Raw genomic sequence first — 23662 nt, forward strand, 5'->3', positions numbered from 1 at the left:
GTTCTCTCTTTTAATTTTATATTGGAGTGGCTGGATTGCTTTTGTCTTCAGGAGTTCCCACAGTGGCCCAATTCATATGAGGGTCAGATGTTTTCAAGCTTTCTCCTAAGATCTGGATCCCTCCAGGAACGATTTTGGCCTCAGGAATTTGGGGGTTGGACTGGTCTGGGAGCCTGGCCCTGGAAAGATGCTGGTCTAGGGCAGTTGGTTGCAGTGCCACCCAGAGATGCAAAGGCAGATGGGGTGGGAAGAGGCCCCAAGGACTCCTGAGGACTGCACTGAGGAGCTGGGTTGGTCCTGGAGTGAGGCCTGCATGTAGGAGAGAGGCCTGCGGAGGGTCTTTCAGACCCAGGGAAGCAGAGCTGTCTTATTTCCTTTTAATTATCACATAGTAATTTTGAAAATTTACTGTGTAGTACTATGTGCTAACTTGATACATTTATACAACACAAATGACCAAATTAGAGTAGTTAGCATTTCTATCTCCTTAAACGTTTATCATCTGTTTGTGTTTGCCAAGGCAGTCTTTATTTAACCTGATGAGAGTTTGCCCGCAGGCATCTGTCAGAAACATTCTGAGGCAAATGTTTATCAATGGCCCACGAGAGGCTGGGAATAATATTTGGGAGGAACAATTTCCATCAATGAACCTAAGTGACAAAGAATATAGAGATTACAGAATTACTGGGGAAAGCCACTAAAACAAATAACCACAACCAACAGCAATCACAAATCCTAAGAGGAAAAATGGAGAAACAGAGACATTAATGAACTCCAAATATGTTTATCTAGAGGCTACATACATGTGCAGGACTGAGCATCTTCTCATGCTCATAGTGTGTAAGACAGTCCTAAGTGTTCATCTTTGGCCTACCAAGCACCACACAAGTGATAAGTGAAATCTAAAACAGAATTGTCAACTGCCAGGCTGCATATTGAAGGAATAAGTCAACACACACACACACATATATACACATGCACACACATATGTACACATGCACACACACATATGTACACACATGTACACACATCCATATATACAGATATAAACATAAACACAAGCACACACACATAGCTCACACACTCAGCAAAGACTGTGAGACTGAGTTGTTTCAGATATTTAGGGAAGCCTCTGTCTCCAGTCATTAACAAAGCAATGTAGCTAAGCACACTGAGCCATCAGTGGATATTTGTGACATATGCAGATTATGGAGTTTACAGAATTAGTTCAGAAAAGTCACTAAGATAACCACAATAAATAGCAACAGTTATACATCCTGGAGAAATATGAGTTTCAGACTTACAACCTTCTATTATTTAAATTTTCCAATGTTAGTAAAATTCATATGAACCATACAAAGAATTAAGAAAGGATAGCTCATATGCAGGAAAAATAACTCAATGGGAATTGTCACAGAGAGAACTCAGATTTAGGGATAAACAAAGACTCTAAATATGCTCAGACACCTGAAGAGAACAATATAAAACACTGAGCATGAGAATGATGTCTCACAAATTGGGGACTATCAACATAGATACAGAAATAAAAAGATAGAAATTCTAGAACTGAAAATTCTACCAGCTCTGAAAAAATGAAAAAAATTCTAATAACTAAAACAAAACATTCAGTTAAGGTAATAGCAGGTTTGAGCAGATAGAAGAAAGAACAATAGAACTTAAAGATATATCAGTCTAGAGAACAGAAAATAAAACTAATTAATAAAAGTAAACAGAGCCTGAGGGACCCACAGGATGCTATTAAGCAGCCTGCATATGCATAATAGAGTTCTTGAAGGAGAACAGAAAATGAGAAGGGCAAAAATACATGAAAGATATTAATGGCCAAAATAGTTCCAAATTGGATCCAAGAAAATATTGATCTATATGTTCAAGAGGCTAAAAAATTCAAAATAAGGCAAACTCAAAGAGATTGACACATCATCTTCAAACTATTTCAGGACAAAAGGAGACTCTCAAAAGCAGCAGAGGAAGCTACTCATTGCATTCAAAGGGATCCTCAATGATACAGCAGCTAAGTGCTTACCAGAAACAACGCAGGTCAAGAGACAGTGGAAGGACAGTCCATGTGCTGAAGGAAAGATTTTCTATCATGAACTCCGTAAACAATACGACTGTACTGCAGAGCTAGGCATGGTGGCACATGCCTTGAATCCCAGCACTCAGGAGGCAGAGGCAAGGGAATCTCTATAAGATCAAGGCCAGCCTGACCTACATAGCGAGTTCCAGGTCAGCTGGAGCTACAGGGAGACTGTCTTAGTTTGCTTCTATTTCTGTGATGAAAACACTGATAAAAAGCCAACTTGGAGAGCTAGGGGTTTATTTGGCTTACATATCCTGGGTCACAGTTTATCACTGAGTGAGCCCAAGGTAGGAACTCAGGGTAGGGACCTAGAGGCAGGAGCTGAAGCACAGGCTTTGGAGGAATGCTGCTTACTGTCTTGCTCTTTTGGCCTGTGCTCAGTCTGCTTCCTTATACAACACAGGACCATCTGCCCATGGGTGGCACCACCCAGTATGGGTTAGGTCCTCCCCCATCATTCAATAATCAAATTCCACTGACATGAGGCAATTTCTCAACTGAGATCCTTCTACCCAGGTATGTCAAGTTGACAACTAAAGGTATCCAGCACAGAGACCTGGTCTCAAAAAGAAAAATCAAAACAAAACAAAACAAAAAAACTATACTGCCGAAATGAAGCAAAAAGTATATTCCCAGGTAAATAAAAACAAAAAGAAAAATACTACTAAGAATACATTAAACTGAAATAAATGTATAATAAATAGCAATTTACATCCAGAAGAAGAAATAAACAATGACAGTAAATTTAACTACACAAGACAATGTAAATTTAGTTTTGTTGGCCAGTCGGAAAAATTGTCATAAATTAACATGTTAATTGCAATCCCCAGAGCAATCACTTAAAATTACTTAAAAAGTAGTGAAAGAAAGAACAAGAAAAATTCAAATGTGTACACTTGAAAAATACTTAACACAAATGAGAGAGTAATGGGTGAATAAGAGGGTTAGAGGACAAAAAGAATAAACAGCTCAACCATGGGGAAATCCCAGCTTATCAGCAATTGCATTAAATATAAATGCATTAAATACTCTACTTAAAAGACAAATATGACAGAATGGATTAGAAAATGTCCTAATTATATATTTTCTATGAGAGATGAACTTTAGAAGAGAAACAAAGGGAAAAAATAGAAAATTCAAAAATAATATATGGAGACACTAAGATACTAATACGACACTTTACTATTATGTAGAAAGACAGGACAGAGAATTGGGAAATAGAATTTGAGCACAACAAATCAATTAAACCTAAAAGAAACCTATACACCATCCCAAGCCAAAACAACCAATAAACATTATTCTGAAGTGTATGAGGAACATTCTCCAAAATAATATATGTTAAGTTCATTTAATAATAAGCCTCAATTTAAAAATATTTCATTTATTATTTTTTATTTTATGTATATGATTGTTATGCCTGCATGTGGCTAAGTGCACCTGTGTCGTGCAATGCCTGTGGAGGACAGAAGAGGCTGTTGGATGCCCTAGAACTGGAGTTATGGACAGTTGTTAGCTTCCATGTGGGTGCTGGGATTCGAACCTGAGTCTTCTACAAGAACAGTCAGTGTTATTAACTGCTGAGCCATCTCTCCAGCCCCAAGCCTCAAAATTTTTTAAATACTGAAAACATACAAAATTTATGTTTAGATAATAATTCAATCAAAGTACAAATCAGTAATAGATAACAATCTCACCAGCCTGGCCAAACTGGGTCCTCAATGATGAATGCCTTAAAGGGAATTTTCCAGGGGATGAGGAAAACTAATTAAGGATCTTTCCAGAAAGATCAAGAAGGGAGATGAAAGATACCCTCATAATAAAGGAGCAGAAGCAGATGTTAACTCCAGGATGAGCCTTCAGAGTGTGGCTTTGCAAGTTTGGAGTGTATAAGAAGTAAACCTAAGGGAAGGGATGCTTGCTGACAGTGAACTTAGTGTTACATTTTCTTGTATGTGTGTTTGTGTATATGTGGGGTACACTTATGTATGTGGGTACATATAGCTTTCAACTGGACCCTTGGCCCTGCCTGGTGCCTTTTAGCTTGAGGTAAACCTGCTACACTGGAGCTCTGGCTTAGATCAAGTCTCTTTTAGAAGTCCTTTCCTATGATCCACACCACAGGGACCCACCTCTCTCTCTGCTGCCCAAGACATGTTTCCATCAGTAAGACCCCAGTAAGCTGCACTTCAAGTTCCTGAATGCTTGTGTCTAGTGGCCTCCCTTGGGTCTCACAGCACTTAGAGCTGGTTCATACACACTGGGACTGGGTTTTTCCATAGCAGTCACCAGGCATATGAGTTTCATCACTGACATTTGTAACTGACATAGTAATTGTATTCTTATACAATAACTTGTGTGTGTAGTGGGGGTGCTGGAGGCTAACTTCAGCTGTCTTTCCTAAAGTGCCACCTACTTGGATTTTAAGAAAACTTTAGGCTTATTTTATTTTTTAATTAGGGGTGTGTGTGTGTGTGTGTGTGTGTGTGTGTGTGTGTGTGTGTGTGTGTCCAGGTGTGTGCACTTAACTACTGAGTCATTTCTCTGGCCCCCATATTGTTCTTTGAGACAGGGTCTTTCACCTGGCCTGGAACTCACCAAGCAGGCTAGGCTGACTGGTCAGCAAACCTCAGGGATTCACCTGTCTCTACCTTCCCAGCACTGGGATTACAAATGTACACGTCCACATCTGGATTTTTTTTCACATAGTTTCTGAAGAAAAACTCAGGTCCTTTACTGACTGAGCCATCTTCCTAGCCTGTAATACCATTTTTATTATGCAAGTTCATCAGGAACAGAATGCACTAAACTCAAGGACAGAGGACCACTTATTGACCCATATGCCCCAATGTGCTTTTTAATGGCTTCTCCTTTATGGGATTTTTGACTATCCTAAGGACACTCAATAGCAGACTCAATATTTTTTTTAAACAATCAATGAAGTAGCCCACAGTTGGTGTTAGCTATCACTATTTCATTTAATAAAATGACTGTCAAAGCATTTTCATTCCTACTTTCCAGATGAAGCATCTGAGATTCAGACAGTTTAAGGAACTTGCCCAGGGCCACACAGCACATGAACAAGCCCCAAAGGCTGTTAGACCACAGAGGGCAACGAAGCAGAAATGATGCTGGCAGCCAGTGGGACTCCCTTTAGCTAACTGTGCCAACAAAGAGGATGGGGCACAGACCCTGTGGGTATACAGATCCACAGAGGGGACACAGACCCACCGAGGGGACATAGGGAAGAATCACAGGGCTGTAGAAGAGACAATGATAGAAAATGTTACAAAGAAATTGTTTCGGTAACCTTGGCTACTGTCACTACAGCTTCAAGAAATCATTCTCTACCTATTCAGAGACCTGTCCATATGTTGTCTTCCATCTGTCAGCTTCCTGTGCCTCTGCCAAGCACCAGCCAGGTGTCTGTGAGCCCAGGAAGTCCTGTGATGAACTGGGTCAGCCCAGTGTATAGCGCTGGGAGATGGCTTTAAGGGAAGGTCACGGCAGCACTACTCACCGGTCCTGGAGGGCAGGGATCTTGGAAGGACACTGTAAATATTGTTTAAACCGGAGTTCGAAAGCTTGTCCAATGGAGCCGATGACATCTTGGGCCAACCCGTCACAGCATTCCAGAATGTGGCAAGCTAGAAGAGAAGGGGACACAGGCCCATTAGAGACAGTGCTGGAGGGCTCTGGGCTCCTTGACAAAAAGCCCCACCTGGGGGCAGCAGACCACAGGCTCATGCCTCCCTCATGGTGTGCCTCCACCCACCTGTAGCCTCATCTCTGGTGGCACCACATAGTGACAATGGGACACATTAATGTCTTGGCAGGATTGTCTGTAAAATTAAAGATTCTATTTTTTGTGTATGGGTGTTTTGCCTGCATGAATGTAAGTATACCACGTGCAAAGTCAACACTTTGACTTAGTGGTAAACAACTTGCTCTAAGTGTACTAACCAGACCAAGATTCATTTAGTGGGCAATAGTTTAACCCTGTTGCTTAAAGTTCATGGGGGCCTTAAAGAAACACAGTGTGTGAAAGATCCAGATCTTTGTGTTGAGATTTCTTACTAAGCACTGCTTCCCTATGCAGCACCTATGGAGACAGGAGCAGGGTGTTGGATCCACTGGAACTAGAGTTATAGGCAGTTATTAACAACCATGTGGGTGCTAGGAACTGAACTTGGGTTCTCTGCAAGAGCCCCCAGTGCTCTTAACCACTGAGCCATCTTTTCAGCCCCTATAGATACTATTTTTCAATACAGAAATTTCAAGTTCAACTTGATGGTTCTGATACTCTCAGAATCTACAAACTGTTGATTCTGACCTGCATGGTTAAAAACATTAAGAAGCACAATGTAGGGGCTGAGGAGATGACAGTCTATAAAGCACTTGGAAGAGTGGGCAAAAAGACTGTAGGAGCTAAAGGAACAGGATGCTAACTGCTAGGTAACAGTGTCTTCCAGACATGTCAGGGAAGTCACACCCATGAAATCTCAACAATATGGTTGCATAAACAAGATCTACATAGTGACAACACCAGTTGACATGCCAACCTGGATGGGGAAAATTTCACACGGTCCCATTCCTAGATGAGGAGCTATAGAGAGTCAATGGCTGCTGAGGGAGGGGGAATAAGTTCTCTCTAAGGACAAGTTCCCTCCCTGATAAGATGGAATGTGTGTGTGTGTGTGTGTGTGTGTGTGTGTGTGTGTGTGTGTGTAACTGAGGAGGAGTCAGGGGAGCAAGGGAAGAGTTGGAAGCAGAAGAAGGAGGGGTGAAAGGTGTGAAAATTTATGTAAACACAGTACTCATGTATAAAATTCTCAAATAATTTAAAATTTTCCTAAAAAGAATACAAAAAGAGGAATGTTTGAGGTGATAGAAATGTGAATTACTCTGACTTGATCATTACAGATTGTAAGCATGCTTTGAAACTTCACACTGTACCCCATAAATAAAACCAATTATGTGCCAATCAAAAATAAAATAGGAACTGAGGAAGCGGCTCAGCTGGTAAAGTGTTTTCCATGAGAGCAGGAAGACCTGAGTTCAGATCCCCAGCATCCACATGGAAAGCCATGTACAGAGGCCCACAGCTATAAGCTCAGTTCTGGGGAGGTAGAGACAGGAGTTGAATCCCTGGTGCTTGGTGATCAGCTTTTCTAGTCAAATCAATAAACTCTTGGTTCAGTGTGAAACCCTGTCTCAAAAAATAAGATGGAGGGCAGAGAGAGAGAGAGAGAGGAAGATACCCCAAGATCACCTCTCGCCTCCACAGGCATACACACAGGCACACAGGCACACACACATACATACATACACAGGCACACACATACATACCCCCCACACATACAACTAAAGTTTACAATTAAATAAAATAATTCATTAGAATCCAGAAAAACTGGCATGATGGGGGCTCCATCTCTACAAATATCAGTCATTGTTTAGGTCTCTTGTTGGCCACAACCTCCTAAATTTAACTCATATGTAAACTTGATCTATTTGAGATGGTTGATGGTGGTTCCCATGGGACTCAATAACTAGAGAGTGAGACCTCTTGTTCTTTCACTGGATTAACTACAAAAGCTGTGGACTCTTGGTACCCAAGGGGCAAATATAAAGTCTCATTAGAAATACTTCTAGCACAGAATACTTTTCTGCAAGATAGATCTGGTCTCAGTCTTCCCAACAGTACTGCACATCGTCTATCTCAGAGGGATCCTTAGTGAAGGGACCAAGGCCATGTGGAAGAGAGCCTGACCCCCTGACTTTGGAAAGTGAAGATGGGTAGAAGAGTCTTGGTTCTTGACATCATAGAAGCTGGGCCCTTATATGGTCCAAACTAAAGTGCTCCAAAGACCAGTCTTTCTGGATATAGGCTGTTCCTTAGTGCTCAGTCTTGTTGTACATTGAAACATCAGAGTCACACAAGATTTGTATGTTTTTGTGTGTTTGTGTGTCCAGGTGTGTGTACATGTGTGCGGGTGCACATATGTATGTGTGCATATGTGTGCATGTATATGTGGAGGTCACAGAACAAGTTTAGATGTCATTCCTCAGTAAACGCCAATTTGTTTTTATGAGACAAGGTCTCTTGTTGACTTCAAACTCAGCAATTAGGCTAGACCTGTCAGCCAGCAAGCCCAGGAGTCCTGTCTCTATCTTCCCAGAGCTGAGATTACAAGCCACCATACCTGGTTTTTTTAGGTGGCTTCTGGGAAATGAGCTCAGTTCCTCACGCCTGCACACCCAGCACTTTAGCAACTGAGTTGTTTCCACAACCCTGAACGAGCTTTGTACAGCCCTGAACATTGCTGCCTGACACATTCGCTCAGACCTGAGCACTGAGATTTTTTTATGGCACTCCTAGGTGACTCTCAAGTGTATCTCATTTTGAGAACCATTGACCTAGACCTACTAAAGATGTCTGACAAAATAGTCTAGGATCACTTGAAACTAATTTGAAACAAAATAAAATGGAGAAAGAACCTCAACAGCTTCTAATCCCAGATTGAATTCGGAAGCCCAGTGCCTGGTAAGGTATAGCCTGATGGCTCATGACCCCACTACTCCCCCTGAATTGCTGTGGGTTGAATTAAATCCTCTGAAAAGAGAAGTTATGAAAAGAATCCTGACCCCAGGACCTCAGATCATGTTTGGAAACAGGGCACCTGCAGATGTAGCTAGTTAAAATGAAGTTACAGTGGGGAAGGATGGACCCTGATTCACCATGACTGGCATCTCCATAGATGTCCACAGCATTGGCAGGCACAGGGAGAATGCCATGTGAGGATGGATTACAGTGGTGTGTTTGTAAGCTGGGAACAACAGAGATCACCAGTAACTCCAGGAAACCAGGACGAGATGAGTGGGGATTTCCCCTGCTGACACCATGATCTTGGGCCTCCAGAACCATGAGGCAACTAATCTGCCATGGCTTCAGCTGTCAACCTGACATAAATCTAGAGTTACCTAGGAAGAGGGAGCCTTAACTTAAGAATTTTTCAGATCAGATTGGCCTGCAGCCATGTCTGTGAGGCATTTTCTTAATTGCTAATTGATATGGGAGGGCCCAGCCCACCACAGGCAGTGTCATCCCTAGGCAGGTGGGCCTGGGTTGTGAAAGAAAGCTAGCTGAGCAAGCCAGAGGGTGCAAGTCAGGGAGCAGTGGTTTCTGCTTCTGGTTCCTGCTTTGAGCTCCTGCCCTGACTTCCCTCAATGATGGACTGTGACCTGCGAACTGAAATAAGCCCTTTCCCCCCCAAGTTGCTTTTAGTCAAGGTGTTTTTATCACAGCCACAGAAAGCAAGCTAGGATGTCATCCTTGTTGCTTTAAGCCACTTAATCTTTGTTTGTCATGGTAACTTTTGAAACTAATCATGTGACCTCTAATCCTTCAGCACAGGCTTCGATTCGAAGTGTGATCAGAGTGGTGATTAATTCCATTGTCTTCATCCATGAGTTCTCACGTGAGGTGTGACTCCTCAGAATCTGCCTGGTGTTCAAGGATAGTAACTTTTAGCCCACCTCCCCAAGTGCATTATCAGCCAATGGGCTTTAGTTTTATAAATAACATCCCCCTCCAGCCTGAGTCTGAAGTCCTTAGAAGTTCAAGCTTAGACACTGAGCTTGGACACTGGAACCCAGAGCTGGTGACAGGACAGTGAGAATACACAGGAAAACACTCAAAATAATAGGCAGGTGCCCCATCTCCCAGGTATAAGTGGGGCCACTATCAGAGCAGACATAGGTGTGCAAATTATGGCCATCCAGGCACAGGTGTGCATTTGGCACTCAGCATTTGGCATCTCCTCTCTGAGCTAGATGATGATACCCTTGCAAGCCTCAATTATCCTTAATCATGCCACATGACGTGCACATTTGCTGAGAGGAGCCAAGGTAATGAGGAACATCTGGTACATGGCATTAAGCATGGCCAAACACAAGTGAGTGATTAAATGGGTCAAGCATTGCTTACCTCTGCGATTAACAGGGTCCTTAGCGACATAGGCAACATAGTCTGTTGTGTCCTGAGGAAGGAAAAGGAGACATCTGTATCACTCATCACAGTGAGAGGCAACACGCCAGGGATGCAGAGCCCAGTGAAAGATATATTCACTCATCTATCACAGCCAAGAATCAGGCTTACAACACAGATCACCACAGAGTACTTTCCTAGTGTGGGGGTGGGGGGCCTGAGCTTGATCCTCAGTACTGAGAGATTGGAGAAAGGGAGGGAGGAAAAGGGGAGAGAGGTAAGGTGGGAGGGAAGAGGGGAGGGAGGAAGAGCCAAATTCTGCCTACAAAGTGATCCAACTAAGGCACATTGTCAGACTTGGATGTGGCAGGAATTCCCTAGAAATCTCAGTCTGTAGACTGGACAGTGCCTGAGGCTCTGCATCACTAACTAGCTCCACCAGGTGTGGTTGCCAATCTGTTCCCACACTCAGAGCATCTAGGGTGACAGGCATCCGTTCTCCCCAGGTTGGGAGACTTTCAAGACTGATGCCTGAGTCTCACTGGCTCATCTTATTTAGATGGCTGGGTTATGCTGTTTGCCATTGCTGCAACTTTAAATTTCACTGATAAACTAATATCAGTCAATGTCAAGAATTGACAGTCATCAGACAGAGGAATCCCTGGAGCCTGCTGGCCAGTCAGCCAGCCTAATCTGTGAGCTCCAGGTCTCTGTAAGGTATCAACTGGAGTTCCTGTCACAATCTCCTAAGGATTAAGGCAGATGGCTTGACTGTACCTCAGTTTTCCACCTGAGTCCCCAAACTGGATTGCTGACAAGTTACAGCTGCTGCTGAGCCAAAGACCATACCTTGAGAACTGATGGTCAGGAATAACATCAGAGCAGTTGTTCAAAACACTGGCTGCAAACACTCCTTGTGTATACATGCCAAGAATCAGCTCTTTACTTCTTGAATGGAAGTAATGATGTCAACCCATTAAGATGTTTATGGCACTGATACTCACAATAGCCCAGATATGGAATCAGCCTGTGTACCCTTCAATTGATGAGAGGTTATAGAAAGTGTGGAGTAGCTACTCAATGGAGTTTTATGTAGCCATGAAGGAATGAAATGATGTCATTAGCAGAAAAACAGATGGAACTGGAAATCATTATATGAAGCAAAGGAAATGCTGAAAACAAAGTAATTCCAGAGGGAGCTAAGGTTAGCAGCAACTGGGATATTGTAGTACAGAGTCTGGCTGTTGTCTGCTCACACTAAGAGCTTGCCTGAGGCTAAGTTGAAAAGCAATGGACTAACATCTTTGGTGGAGGATATTTCAAGACAGCCTAATGTAAAAATGGTGGCATGTCTGTTAATGGTGAATATTATGCAGATCTACAGTGAAAAAGAGCAAATGGGGCTGAAAGAAATATAGAACATACAGTTTGGATTAAAAAAGAGCACTAGGAAGATTAATGTTGGAGCCAAGGTTTTCTACTAGAAAACCACTGAAAAGCTTTGAAGGTGGATGAAGCAGGTCAGGGTCCATCCCAAACTTGCAGCCAAATTTGTCAGTGTCATTCACCTGGTGATGACTTTAGAGGCATAAAAGATGCAAGAGTGAAGGGGTCATCGGTTCTTCCTCCATAGTTTCAGAGAGCCACCGAGGCCAGGCAGCATGCAGCAGGGGTTTCTCTGCATAAAGAAGGCCCTGACAGGCCAAGAGGCCCTGATAGGCCATTGCATGAAGCTATGAAGGTGAAGCCCTGTTGGCAGTGGAAACCCTGAGAAGACATTCATGATGCCAGAGTTGTGAGATATCTGCCAAGGAGAGGTGCATATGGGGAGTGGTACCAGCCCAAGAGAGAGATGTGTGTTGCATGCAGCAAAGCTGGAGAGGCTGAGCCATCTAAGCCTTTTGGAAGTAAAGTCTCAGAAGTCGGATATGGAGCTATTGAATTTGGTGTTTGCCCTGCTGGTTTTCAGTCTTGTTTTGATCCCATATTTCCTCACTATGCCTCTATTTTTCCCTTTTGGAATGGTAATTGTGTTCGGTTCCACTGTATGTTGGGAGTATGTAATTTGTCTTTTGATTTTTCAGGATCTTACAGTTAGGAGATTGCCTTGAATCTCAGAAGAGACTTTAGACTGTGGACTTTTGAATAGCATTGAGACTGGTAATGACTATGGGGACTTCTATAAACTCTTCCTTCTATAAGTTCCCTTGGTCTTACTGTTTCTGTTACAGTAACAGAAAAGTAACTAACACAGAGTCAGACAAATATCACATCTTTTCTCCCATATGTCAAAAGAAAGAAAGCCTTGAAAGCAGACGGGAGACTATAAGGAACGTGAGGAGAGTGGGACTGGGGGGAATAAGGTGGGTGAATATGATCAGAGTATGCATCCGTGAAATTATCTCATTAAACTTCATTATGCTATACAGTAAGTCATGCTAATTTAAATTTATTTTTAATGTTTTAAAACTATGAGCTGAATTTGGAAATACAAGTGTGAAATACAAGTTTCCTTGCCTTCCTTCTCAGGGTCTCAATGGTCTGCCAAGGCAGCCTGCATGCACTCACTCTGATCAAGTAATCTGGGAGCCAGTCATTTTCTTAATTCTTAAAGCCAGAGAGACTTCTCTACAAAGTTGGCATTTTGGCCACTCAGAACAACAAAAAAAAAACCCTTAAGGTTGGGGTGTAGGTTGGTCCTCTGGGTTCAGTCCCCAGTACCTCCCTCCACAAAAACCAAAACCAACAGAACAGTTGTGGTTTCATTTCTGTTGCTGTGACAAATACCCTGACTAAAAGTAACTCAGGGGTGTGAAGAGTTTACTTGGCTCACAATTCCAGGTTCCAGTCCATCACTGATGGGAGTCACAACAGCAACTTAAAGCATCATATCCACAGTCAAGAGCAGAGAGATGGTAAACACACACATCCTTTTTTGCTTGCTTTTGCTCAGCTCAATATCTCCTTTTATTCTGTTCAGGACCTACCTAGGGAATGATGCTGCTCACAAAGGGCTGGGTCTTCCTATCCCACAGACATGCCCGCCAGCCAACATTATCTTGACAATTTTTCAATTGAGGTTCACTTCCCTGGCGATTTTAGGTAGTGTCAAGTTGATGGTTAAAACTGAGCAGCACACAAACAAAAACTCTGAGGGCAACTTGAAAGGTTACCCTATTTTTGCCAGTAACTTTCCAAATCATATGCTTTAAAGGGCTTCAAGGCAATCACTGCTCCCTATGTGGAAGCTGTGATGGTTTGACCTGTGTTGTTCTGTATGGGAGCAGAAGCTCCCTTCTCAACAGGGCTCCAGGAAATGCTGGAGGAGAGTGAGGGGGAGGAGCATGGGTGAGCTAGCAGGTGGAGGTGGGCATGGTGCCCTCCAAGCCTACAGAACAGGAGCAGGACACTTCCAGTGGTGGAGACAAAAGATCTCTAGTCTCTGAGACTCATCTGAGCATATTCATTTGATAGCTACTGATATTTCACAGAATGACTTAGAGAAGGGTCAGGAAGACCTAACCACCCTCTCTGTTTACATCCATGGAGGGGAGGGGGACCTGCTTAAGGATTTGAAGCTGTCGGCAAAAATATGGAATATAGCTCAGATTATACACTTTCTTCCTAGATTCATGGGATGTGAAAGTCCGAAGTGTCCTTAGGGAGCCTAGGTGAAGACCTTAGGGGGTAGAGAGCCCTGGAGCCCTGGGGTGTGCTCTCCAGATTTGAAGTCTCACCAGAATGTCCTTAACTTTGTATTTTCTTTTCCACAGTGTAACCTGAGTACACAGAGATCATCTAAATGGCTGCTTGGCATTGAGTTAGTTCTGCGAGTTTCAAGGATGAGATTGAAATTTGTGGTAGGCTTCCCTACATTGTGGGAGCTCTGATTTTAAAGAATGAGAGCAGATGCCTCTGCCCCATTTGATTCAAATTACTGTCACACTTGTGCCTAAGGATGCATACTGAACGTTTTGCTTGAATGGCACATATTAGCAGAAGAATTAAGTCATGTGAGTGCCATGGTAGCAGAGACTGCACTAAAAAGCTCTGCATCCTCATGGCTAGTTCAGAGGCACATGGAGCAAAGAGCAATAAATTTAGTTTCAACAAAATTTCTCATCATAATAAATTAAACAAAACTGCATGTGATCAAGATTTACAGCATCCATTTCCAAGTAGTTTCCAAATTTGATTGGGGTTTAAAATTCAAAGAAAAAGTCTAAGCATAAGGAATTTATTCTTTTAGTTTTGTACATATCCAGGTAGCAAAATTAATTCCAGTTAGCACTAGTGGTGCATGCAAGGAAATTCTAGTTTTTAAAAGTTCTTACTCCAGTTTAATAAACTATCTGTGGCTCAAAATTGGGGAAGGAAGACTAGTCATGAGTTATGGTATGTATTTCTCAAACCATCCACAACCAATCCAGGACATGGCCAGTCTGATCATTTGTTGGCACTATTTCCTAGTATATCAGAACTCAAAGCAATGTTTTGACATTACCAAGTTCCACAGTGAGCACACTAAATGGCAGAGAAGGGGCTGTGGAGCTCCCATTCTACACATATTTCATTCCTGTTCTCAGTCCCCAAGACCTTCTGAGCCTGGCCATTGTGATACTCTCTCTCTCTCTCTCTCTCTCTCTCTCTCTCTCTCTCTCTCTCTCTCTGTGCGTGTGTGTGTGTGTGTGTGTGTGTGTGTGTGTGTGTGTAGGCCAGAGGACAGCACCAGGTGCCATTCTTCAGGTCTTTGTTTTTGAAACAGGGTCTCTCACTGAGACCTGGAGTTCAGAGATTAGGCTGGCCCAGGGATCCTTCCGTCCCTGCTTCTCCAGTGCAAGGAGGCACCTTTTCACATGTGTTCTGAAGATCCATACTCAGTTTTTCATGCTTGCGAGCAAGCACTTTCCTGAGCCATCTCTCCATCCCCTCTTGGTGGTCTTTTAATGTTAGGAATCAAAGTATGTTTTCACTGCTCACAATCCTCATCTCGACTCCTGCATGCTGGGATTATATGTGTGTACCAATATACCTGAACAGGACAATTTCTGTATCAGAAAAAAAAAATCACAGAAAATATAAGACAGTCCGGATCACTTCAAATGCCACCAGTCTTTTTATTTTATTTTTTATTTTTTGAGACAGGGTCTTACTGTGTAGCCCTGGCTGGTCTAGATATCTCTATGTAGACCAGACTGGCCTCAAACTCGGAGATCTGCTAGTGTTTTTTTTTTTTTTTTTTTTTTTTTTTTTTTTTTTTTTTGAGACAGGGTTTCCTTGTAGCCCCAGCTGTCCTGGAACTCACTATGTAGACCAGGCTGGCCTCGAACTCACAAAGATCTGCCTGCCTCTGCCTCCCAAGTGCTGGGATTAAAGGTATGCGCCACCACACCCAGCTTTTTTTTTAATGAAGAGATGATGAGGAAATCTGAAAGGGTTTATAGTCTTTAGCGTATCCTGAAAGAAAAATAAAACAATTTTAATGCAAGGCAATGTTCTTGACTTCCCAGGATCTAGCCATGTGTGCCTCTGCTCAAGAGTTTATCATTAAGACACAGATTCAGAAAATTTCCCAAGAGAAGCTGTTTGCACAGATGAGAACTGGGTTGCCACCCACATTTAGACACTATGGTTCCATCCTCAGCACTGGAGAAAGACTACAGTTCAAGCACCACACTGGCTGACCACTCCCACCAGTCAATCACTGCCAATGGTCAACCACTGCAAATTACTTAGAGCTAGAAATCAACAGATGTAGGTGGTCTTGGTCTGGGGGGAGTGGGGAAGTCATAGAACAGTTTTTGTCATTTAAATGAACTTGGGTCCAAAAAAAAACTCTCCATTCATAACCCTAATTTTAGTTTTTGTCTTTAACCAATAAAAACTTTACCCAGACCAATGTAAATTAACATGGTGACATTTAGAGAGAGATTTTCTCCCCACCACGGCTGGGAAAAGCCAGGCTTCCTCCTCCCTTGCTCCCTTGTGGCTGGTTTTATGCCTGTCTTAGAGCTCCAGTAAGGAAGCAAAACAAAACAACCAAGCAGGACAAGCATTGCAAGATGATGACGGAGGACCCTGGCAGCTGGGGACACTGGAGCCATTGCTGCTTCTCCTGAAGGCCGTGCTTCTAGAACACCTGACACCTCTTGTCTAATGGTAATTAATGGTAGGACCCTGTCACAGGTTATCTCCCCAACACCTCTCCAAAAAATGATAGTCAAGAAGGGCTTATATCCGAGGAACTGTTGGGAGCTGATTATTGCTGTGTGAGGGAGAGTTGGTCTTATTTAAGGGAGTGAACCGGTTCCAATGAATGAACTCATACCGACAGACATCTGGAAACACAAACTTGTCTCGACATGCCTTAACATATATGACAGAATGCATAAAATCTGGTGAGCAGGCTATGAGGGGGGAAGATAGAAGAGGGGTTCTAAATATGATTGAAGATGTGTTGCATGAAATACACAAAAATTCAATAAAAATATATATTGGAAAAAAGGATTTATGAAAGGAAAGCTTAATGATAGAACACTTGCCTTGCCTGCCTGGGCAAAGCCTTTGGTTCAATCTCCAGTATAGAGGGAGGAAAGGGAAGAGGGAAGGGAAGGGAAGGAAAGAGGAAAAAGAAGAGGAAGAAGAGGAGGAGGAGGAAGGAGGGAAAGAAGGAAAAAAGAGAAGAAAGTAACAGTTGGAATCAGTTTTTATGGCATCTTTAAGGTGCACACTTTAAGCAGGGGATCTTCTCAGATATCCCCAGTAAGAGCTAGAGATGTCTGAAGGCACTCACCGGGTCTCCCCCTGAGGCAAAGGAGATGGACTGCATGTGATGGTTCGCTATGATCTGCCAGAGCCAAAACAAGAAAGAGGAGCCATTAGTGCCTTCCCATGTCTGTCAAACCAACTGTGTTGGCAGCAATATAAACAACAAGTTTTCCTGAAAACTGCCCCCATAGGAAAATGACAATTATAAACGTCAAGAAAACAGCTCCCCTGCCACCACCATGCACAGCCTTATGGCTGCCATCTCACTGGTTGACCAGAACCCCCAAGCCTTACCAGTAGCTGGAGAACTGTGGGAATCCCATTTTACAGACATAGAGCCTGAGGCCAGAGGGGCCATGTGGATTGCTCAAAGTAAGAACTACAGTAGTCACAGATCTATGATTGAACTCAAGGCCACCCACCTGAGGCCACTGGATCTCTTCAAGAAGGAAAACATGGACCTGCTGAGTGACTCAATTGATAAAGAATTTGCCTTACAAGCAGGAAGATCTGAGTTCAATCCCCAAAGCCCACATAAAAATAAAGAAAGTGTGGTGACTTGTCCCTATAATTCCAGTTCTGGAGAGGAAGAGACGGGTAGATCCCTGGAGCTCGTGGGCTAGCCAGACTAGCTGAATCAGCAAGTTCTAGACCAGTGACAGACTCCATCTACATGCACATACACAGACAGACAGACATGCATGCACACACATACACACACACGCATACACACACAAAGAAGGAATAATAGTTGCCCAATACATTATACCAAAACATTGCAACTTTTGGTTTCTGCTCCCCCCAGACAGGAGTATGGCCTAGTTTTTCCCCTTCATGTCATTCTTATCAGGTGTGTATAAATGAGAAAGGCAGCATCAAAGTCTCAAGGTTGGTACCATGCAAAGCCTTCTCATAATTCATGGGCTTACAGACCAGCAGCCCTTCCATGTACAATGGGAAAATTCCATCAGCTTCATAAACTGCAGCATCCATAGACTTTTGTAGACATGGAGTGAATCAGAAGCTGCCCTAAATTCTAAGAGCCACGTAAGTCTTCTGTGCTATTTTTATCCTTTTAAAGACAATGTAATGACATTGAAGTAAATTTCCTGGGGTAGGAAAAGAGCTCTTAGCTCTATCTTGACACAGCCAGGTTCATTTCTGAGCAGTGCCCCTCAGCCCTTGTCCCCTGCAGACAGTACTGATTCACAAATCATCAGAGGAGTTTTCCAAATGTGCTGCTGTAAAACTCAAAATAAAATATAAACTATAGGACAAAAGAAAAATATTTTTTGAGACAGGGTCTCCCTGCGGCCCTAGCTGAGGCTGCTGGGTAGCCTGGGTAGACTATGCCCGACCCCCTGATGACTAAACTAATGATAGTTGCCCTAGAATCCTGCTACCCATGGGTAGGTGGGAAGACAGCTTCTGAAAGAACAGTAAAGCAAGAGAATCCCCAAATCACTGTAAATGAGGGCTTCCAGTGTCTTCTTTTTGTGTGTGGTGGGGTGCAGAGAGAGGTGGAGTTGAGACAGGGTTTCCTGTAGCCCACGATGACTTAGAACTCAATATGTAGCTGATGTCATCTCCCTAGCGCTACATAGGGGCATCCCACCACGCTCAGTTAAAGTTTCTAATTTTGCACAACTAATTTCTCTGTGTTTAACTTTTTGCTTATTTAATTTGTCCTTATTGCTGTGGAGATAGATCGGCAAATTGCTTGCCATAGAAGGACAAGGACCTGTGCTTGATTCCCCAGAACCACATGAAAAGCTGGGCATGATGGGTACACTTGTGCTTTCAGTGACAGGAGGATCCCTGGGGCTCACTGACCAGACAGTCTAGGCTACTTGATGAGCTTCAGGCTAATGAAAGACTCTGTCTCAAAAAACAAGGTAGACTTCATCTGAAGAAATTCAGCCAAGGTCATCATCTGGCACACACACACACACACACACACACACACACACACACACACGCACCTATCCAAAACTAAAGTTAGAAATTAAATTGGAAACTACAGTTTAGCAGAAAAAAAGGAAGTTGTGTTTGATCACCTCGATGTGTGATCACTGTCATGATTGTCACTAACCCTTCCAAGAATCCAAGAAAGGGAGAAGGGGGTAAGAAAATGCGAGACAGTGGCCCTGTTCCGTGCACAGTGCTCTGAGGCTTCCATCTCCATTCCTCTGCTTGGAGCTCGGCATCCTGAAGTAGATTCTACCTGTTCACACCCTGTATGCAGAAGGCAGGGTCTCATCCATGTTGTCTCAATTTGTGACAATGGGAACCTAAACTCAGGGGGGTGGGAGAGCCACAACCACATGCTGTGCTTAGGTTGCAGATTACAGCAGTGTTACTCTGGCTAGCAGCCCTTTGGTGTCAGAAGACCTGTGCCAGACCCACCTAACACACAGAAGAGAAATGAGAACTAGACCCCCAGCCAGACCCCTACCTCTACTATCCCAAGATAGAGCAGGGATGTTTTCATTCCTCTGTTAGATTTCATTTATTTCTACATCTTGGTATGGATAGATGACAGATTGACAGCTAGGTAGTGAGATGACAGATAGGACAGGATAGATACAGACACGACATAGAAATATAGCATCCTAACCAGAATTAGTCTTAAATGTGGTTGTGCTGCCTGGGTTAGCTTTGAGCTCATTCCACTCTGTCTACACTGTAGATACCACAGCCTATCAGTGCTGTAACACAAGAGACTGTACGATGGTCCAACATAAGAAGCCGCTAAGGAAGAAAACCTCCTGCACATTAAACCACAGCACACTATCGACCTTGGGATAAAATTAAAATGTGGCTTCTAAACCAATAAAATATGGCTTTAAAACATGAGCAGAGACACTATGGAAGACATTTGCAATGGCATCTCATTTTCTCACATTACATGTAAGGCACCAGTGTACAGTTACAAACCAAAAATCATTTAGAGCAGAATTACAGGACCAACTCATCCATCAGTCTGTGGGTGACCTTTCAAAGTGACCAAAGTTCAAGGTTTGATCAAGTACATTTTGCATGGGCTCAGTAAGCTAGGAGCAGGAAGCCCCTGGGGTGTCCTTCTTCTGGGTCCTGGGGAGGTCCGCATGACCACGCACCTGTTTGGAGTCAGGTGTGCGCAAGTTCAGGCTGGCAGTGGAGATGGTCAGGGAGATGCTCATCCCTGCAAACTGAAGGTTGCTCTTCCCCAGGATGCTGGACAGCATTTTACTTGGAGGCTGCGGAATCCAAAAACATTATTTTAGCTTTGAAGTTATCAAAGGCCAGACTCTGTCCTTATCATCTGAAAGAACAGAGGCTGAGATGCCAGCAGACGCCCAATTCTCACTGACTGCTCCCACCTCCGTAGGTACCCAAAGACAAGTGTGAAATGGAGGGGTTGGGAAAGTGGGAGTCCATGCCAATATGCACATTCTAGAATATGCAGCATGCAAATAGTAAAAAGCCCAATATGCAAATGCTGGGGGCAGGCTCCTGGCCTTCCTGGCTGCTTTGGCTACATACTAGTGTCTCCTAGGGCCCCTTGGATGTGTCCTGAAAAAACCACACAGGCAGGGACACCACAGCTTTTCAGACAGTGAAAGCTGGCCCCGACAAAGGGTTTCAAGGCTCACTACTGAAGGGAATCTTTGTCCTACGCATGCCTCCAGCAAAGGCTAACCTAGACACATCAGTTAGACTCTGACTGTCTAAAGCCAGGTCAGGTCATGAGGTAGACTGCCTATGACTGTGTCGCCATCACCCCTCAGAACAAAGGGCTTCCTTCCGTCTTCAGCCTGGCATCTTCCCTGCAGGTCCCTGGGCAAACACTGCAACCCTTACCTCTGTACTCCAGGACAAACCCCACTCTCTTTATTTGGTCGCAGCATCTTCCACTCACTGTCCCAAATAGTTCCTCACCAGACACATAGTTCCTTGCTTCACTGAGAGAGGAAATGCAGCAACTAAGCCTAAGGCTTTCTAGAGTAGAGTTGGGGGACTTGGAGGGTCACATCCACCTGCTTAAGTTCAGATCACAGAATGTTCCAGCAGATGCAGATAAGAGGCTCAATTCTGAATCTGAAGGCCTTGGATACCACTCAGCAGAGAGTACCCTAGTTAAACCAATCAGAATGGGTTTGTAATTTAGGGTGTCTGCCCAGCGAGTGAACTGCCTCCAACGACAGCTTTGCATGGAAACCCTCCATTAACAAACATCTCTTTTGAACTTCCCTCTGTGGACCCTATTCAGGAATGCCCTGGTTTGGTGTATCCAAACTTAATCTCAATGCCTCCCAGATAGATGCTACTCCTTTGATACATTTACCATGCCAATCTCCCCCTACCTCTCTACTTAACATTCCTGAAAGAGCTCTTTAAAAAACAGTGCTGTGTTCTTGAGAGTCAGGTCAAGTGCATCTCAGGCAAAGCAGAGGCAACTACCATTACCTCCATCTCTTCCCATCAAGAGAGTCATGAGGTTACCCCAAGGCCTGTTAGGACCACCTGGTTTTGAGAGGTGGGGTTCCTTTTAATGGTTCCCTGATGATACCCTGATTCCTATAGTCAAGGATCGGGATCCTTGCTTGGTTCCTAGGAGCACTAGGGGACTGGTCAGGATATAACTGGGTGTATCTGGGTTGTCATTCCAAGTTCTCTGCCCCAAACCCAGTTTCCTTGTGGGTGTATGAATGTCCCCTGACTCTGAAGACAGAGTGAACTGGTATCTTTGGGATGGCAGAGAAAAGTGCCCAAACCCCCTGGAATCTGGAATGCTCAGCCTGTGGTAGACACAGAACTCTCCATGGTATGTTTTCCCACAATTCCTTCTAGGCAGAGAAAAGTCACGGTTGTGTGTACCAAGTTATATATTTCTTACATACTTAATTAATGAGAACACATGTGTGAGATTTTTCTCAGATTTAGTATCTTATCTTCCTTTTTTGTGTGTGGTGTATGTAGTGTAGTTGTATGCCCACATGTGTATACACATATGCATGCATGTGGAAGCCAAATGTCACTATCAGGCATCTTTATCATTCTCCACCTATTTTCTGAGGCAGAGTCTCTAAATGAACCTGGAGCTCACCAATTCAGCAAGCCTGGCTTGTTAGGGATCCCCAGCATCTGCGTCTCAATGCTTCTCCAACACTAAGATTACGGGCATGTGCTTCCATGCTGGGCTTTTTACATGGGTGCTGAGATCAGAACCCATGTCCTTGGGCTTCTGCCATAAACACTTTACCAACTAAGCCATCTTCCCATCTCTCAGATTTTTTCTCCCTTCTAACCCAATCATGTACAGGATGGAAAGTTCCAGAAATGTAGTTGAACATTTGGCCTCCGGAGCAGGTGGTCTGGCTTACTACAGCTCCAGTTCCTACTTATATTGTGGCTTCTTGGCCCCAAGCCTCAGTCTTTGTCATCGGTAATGTGGGTTTTCCAGTGATGTGGTTGAGACAGCTCAGGAGAGCCAATTATGTCTTTAGGAATTGTATGAGTTGACCATTAAGTAGAGTTGTTATTAGGAATATGCACTTGCAGTTAAACAGATGACATAAAAAATAGAGGGTAAACACTCCTCTGTCCTGTTTTGCCACATGAATCTGTGCTCCATGACCTGTTCTTCAGGTTCTGTCTACTGTACCTGCATGATGGGAATGCTACACATTGATGAGCTACTCTGTGTCTTCTTGACTGTTTCCAGTGGCTATACTGAAAGCTGAGTCAGCCTCGTGGAAGTATTTACACCACAGGAACTGGCAACTGATACAAATTCAATGCTCTTCTTCCCCTCTCAAACCCAAGAGGCAGCTGTTAAACCTTTACCAGCATACCACTGGGGTAGCTACCACAGTGAGTGTGATGAGTAAATGAATGCATGTTATGTCAAGTGTTTAAAGGGATGTCTGGCCAGGTGGTGGTTGTTATTAGTGTCTCCAGGGTTTAAGCCACAGTGAGTATCCACAGTGTCTGCTTTTAGTGCTGTTTTGCCTTCAGAAATGGCAAAATCTAGGTCATGTAAGAGGACAGTGGACAGTTATGTGACTGAAGATAGCTAGTATGGCCCACAAGGATGCAAAGGATAAGAGAGAGATACACGTAGTGCTGGCACTGTACCTTTCTCTTCTTGAAGGCTCCTTTGGCACCAGGCACAGCTTCACAGACACGGCTGATGGCTTCCCTGAGGACAGAGAAAGAGATTCGTTTTATTACCTGTCAGTCAGGGTTATGCAACTCAGAGGCTCTACACTCAACATCCAGGGGAAATAACTGCTTGCTTATTTTAGCAGAGAAAATCAGTCCTCCAAGCAGGGAGTCCTCTGGTCTCTCCTCTAACAAGCAAAACTAAGTCAAGCACAAGCAGGTCACCTTAGAACTTCTGCTCTATTCTAGTTCACTCTTACTGTGGCAGTTGTATGCTGTGCTGTTTGGTTTTTATCAACTTGACACAAACTAGAGTCACCTGGGAAGAAGGAACTTCAGCTGGGTTATTGATTCCATTAGACTGGCCTGTGGGAAAGGGTGTGAGGCACATTCTTAATTGTTAATTGATCCGAGAGGGCCCAGCCCACTGTGGGTGGAGTCACCCCTGGGCAGGTGGGCCTGGGTTGTACAAGAAAGACATGCCTTTAATCCCAGCACTCAGGAGATAGAGGCAGGTGGATCTCTGTGAGTGAGTTCAAGGCCAGCCTGGTCTACATAGTGAGTTCCAGGCCAGCTGGGGCTACAGGGAGACCCTGTCTAAAAAGACAAAAAGAAAAAGAAAAAGGGTTAAAAGAAAAGCAAGCAGGCTGAGCACGGCCAGG

General features: G+C 43.7%; 1 protein-coding gene across 3 annotated transcripts in view; it reads right to left on the reverse strand.

Moving 5' to 3' along the window:
- Shc3 (SHC adaptor protein 3) overlaps positions 1–23662 on the reverse strand; it is a 219120-nt gene that overhangs the window by 77142 nt on the left and 118316 nt on the right. For all 3 annotated transcript variants that reach the window (XM_029558971.1, XM_029558969.1, XM_029558970.1), the window contains 5 exons: positions 22974–23037; positions 19973–20092; positions 16879–16932; positions 10086–10137; positions 5619–5745 (listed from right to left, as the gene is read on the reverse strand). In XM_029558971.1, coding sequence (XP_029414831.1) covers positions 5619–5745; positions 10086–10137; positions 16879–16932; positions 19973–20092; positions 22974–23037 — 417 coding nt within the window. The remainder of the gene's footprint in view (positions 1–5618; positions 5746–10085; positions 10138–16878; positions 16933–19972; positions 20093–22973; positions 23038–23662) is intronic.

The sequence above is a fragment of the Nannospalax galili genome, unplaced genomic scaffold (assembly GCF_000622305.1).
Source record: "Nannospalax galili isolate Female #2095 unplaced genomic scaffold, S.galili_v1.0 scaffold1409, whole genome shotgun sequence".
In the NCBI taxonomy this organism is placed as follows: Eukaryota; Metazoa; Chordata; class Mammalia; order Rodentia; family Spalacidae; genus Nannospalax; species Nannospalax galili.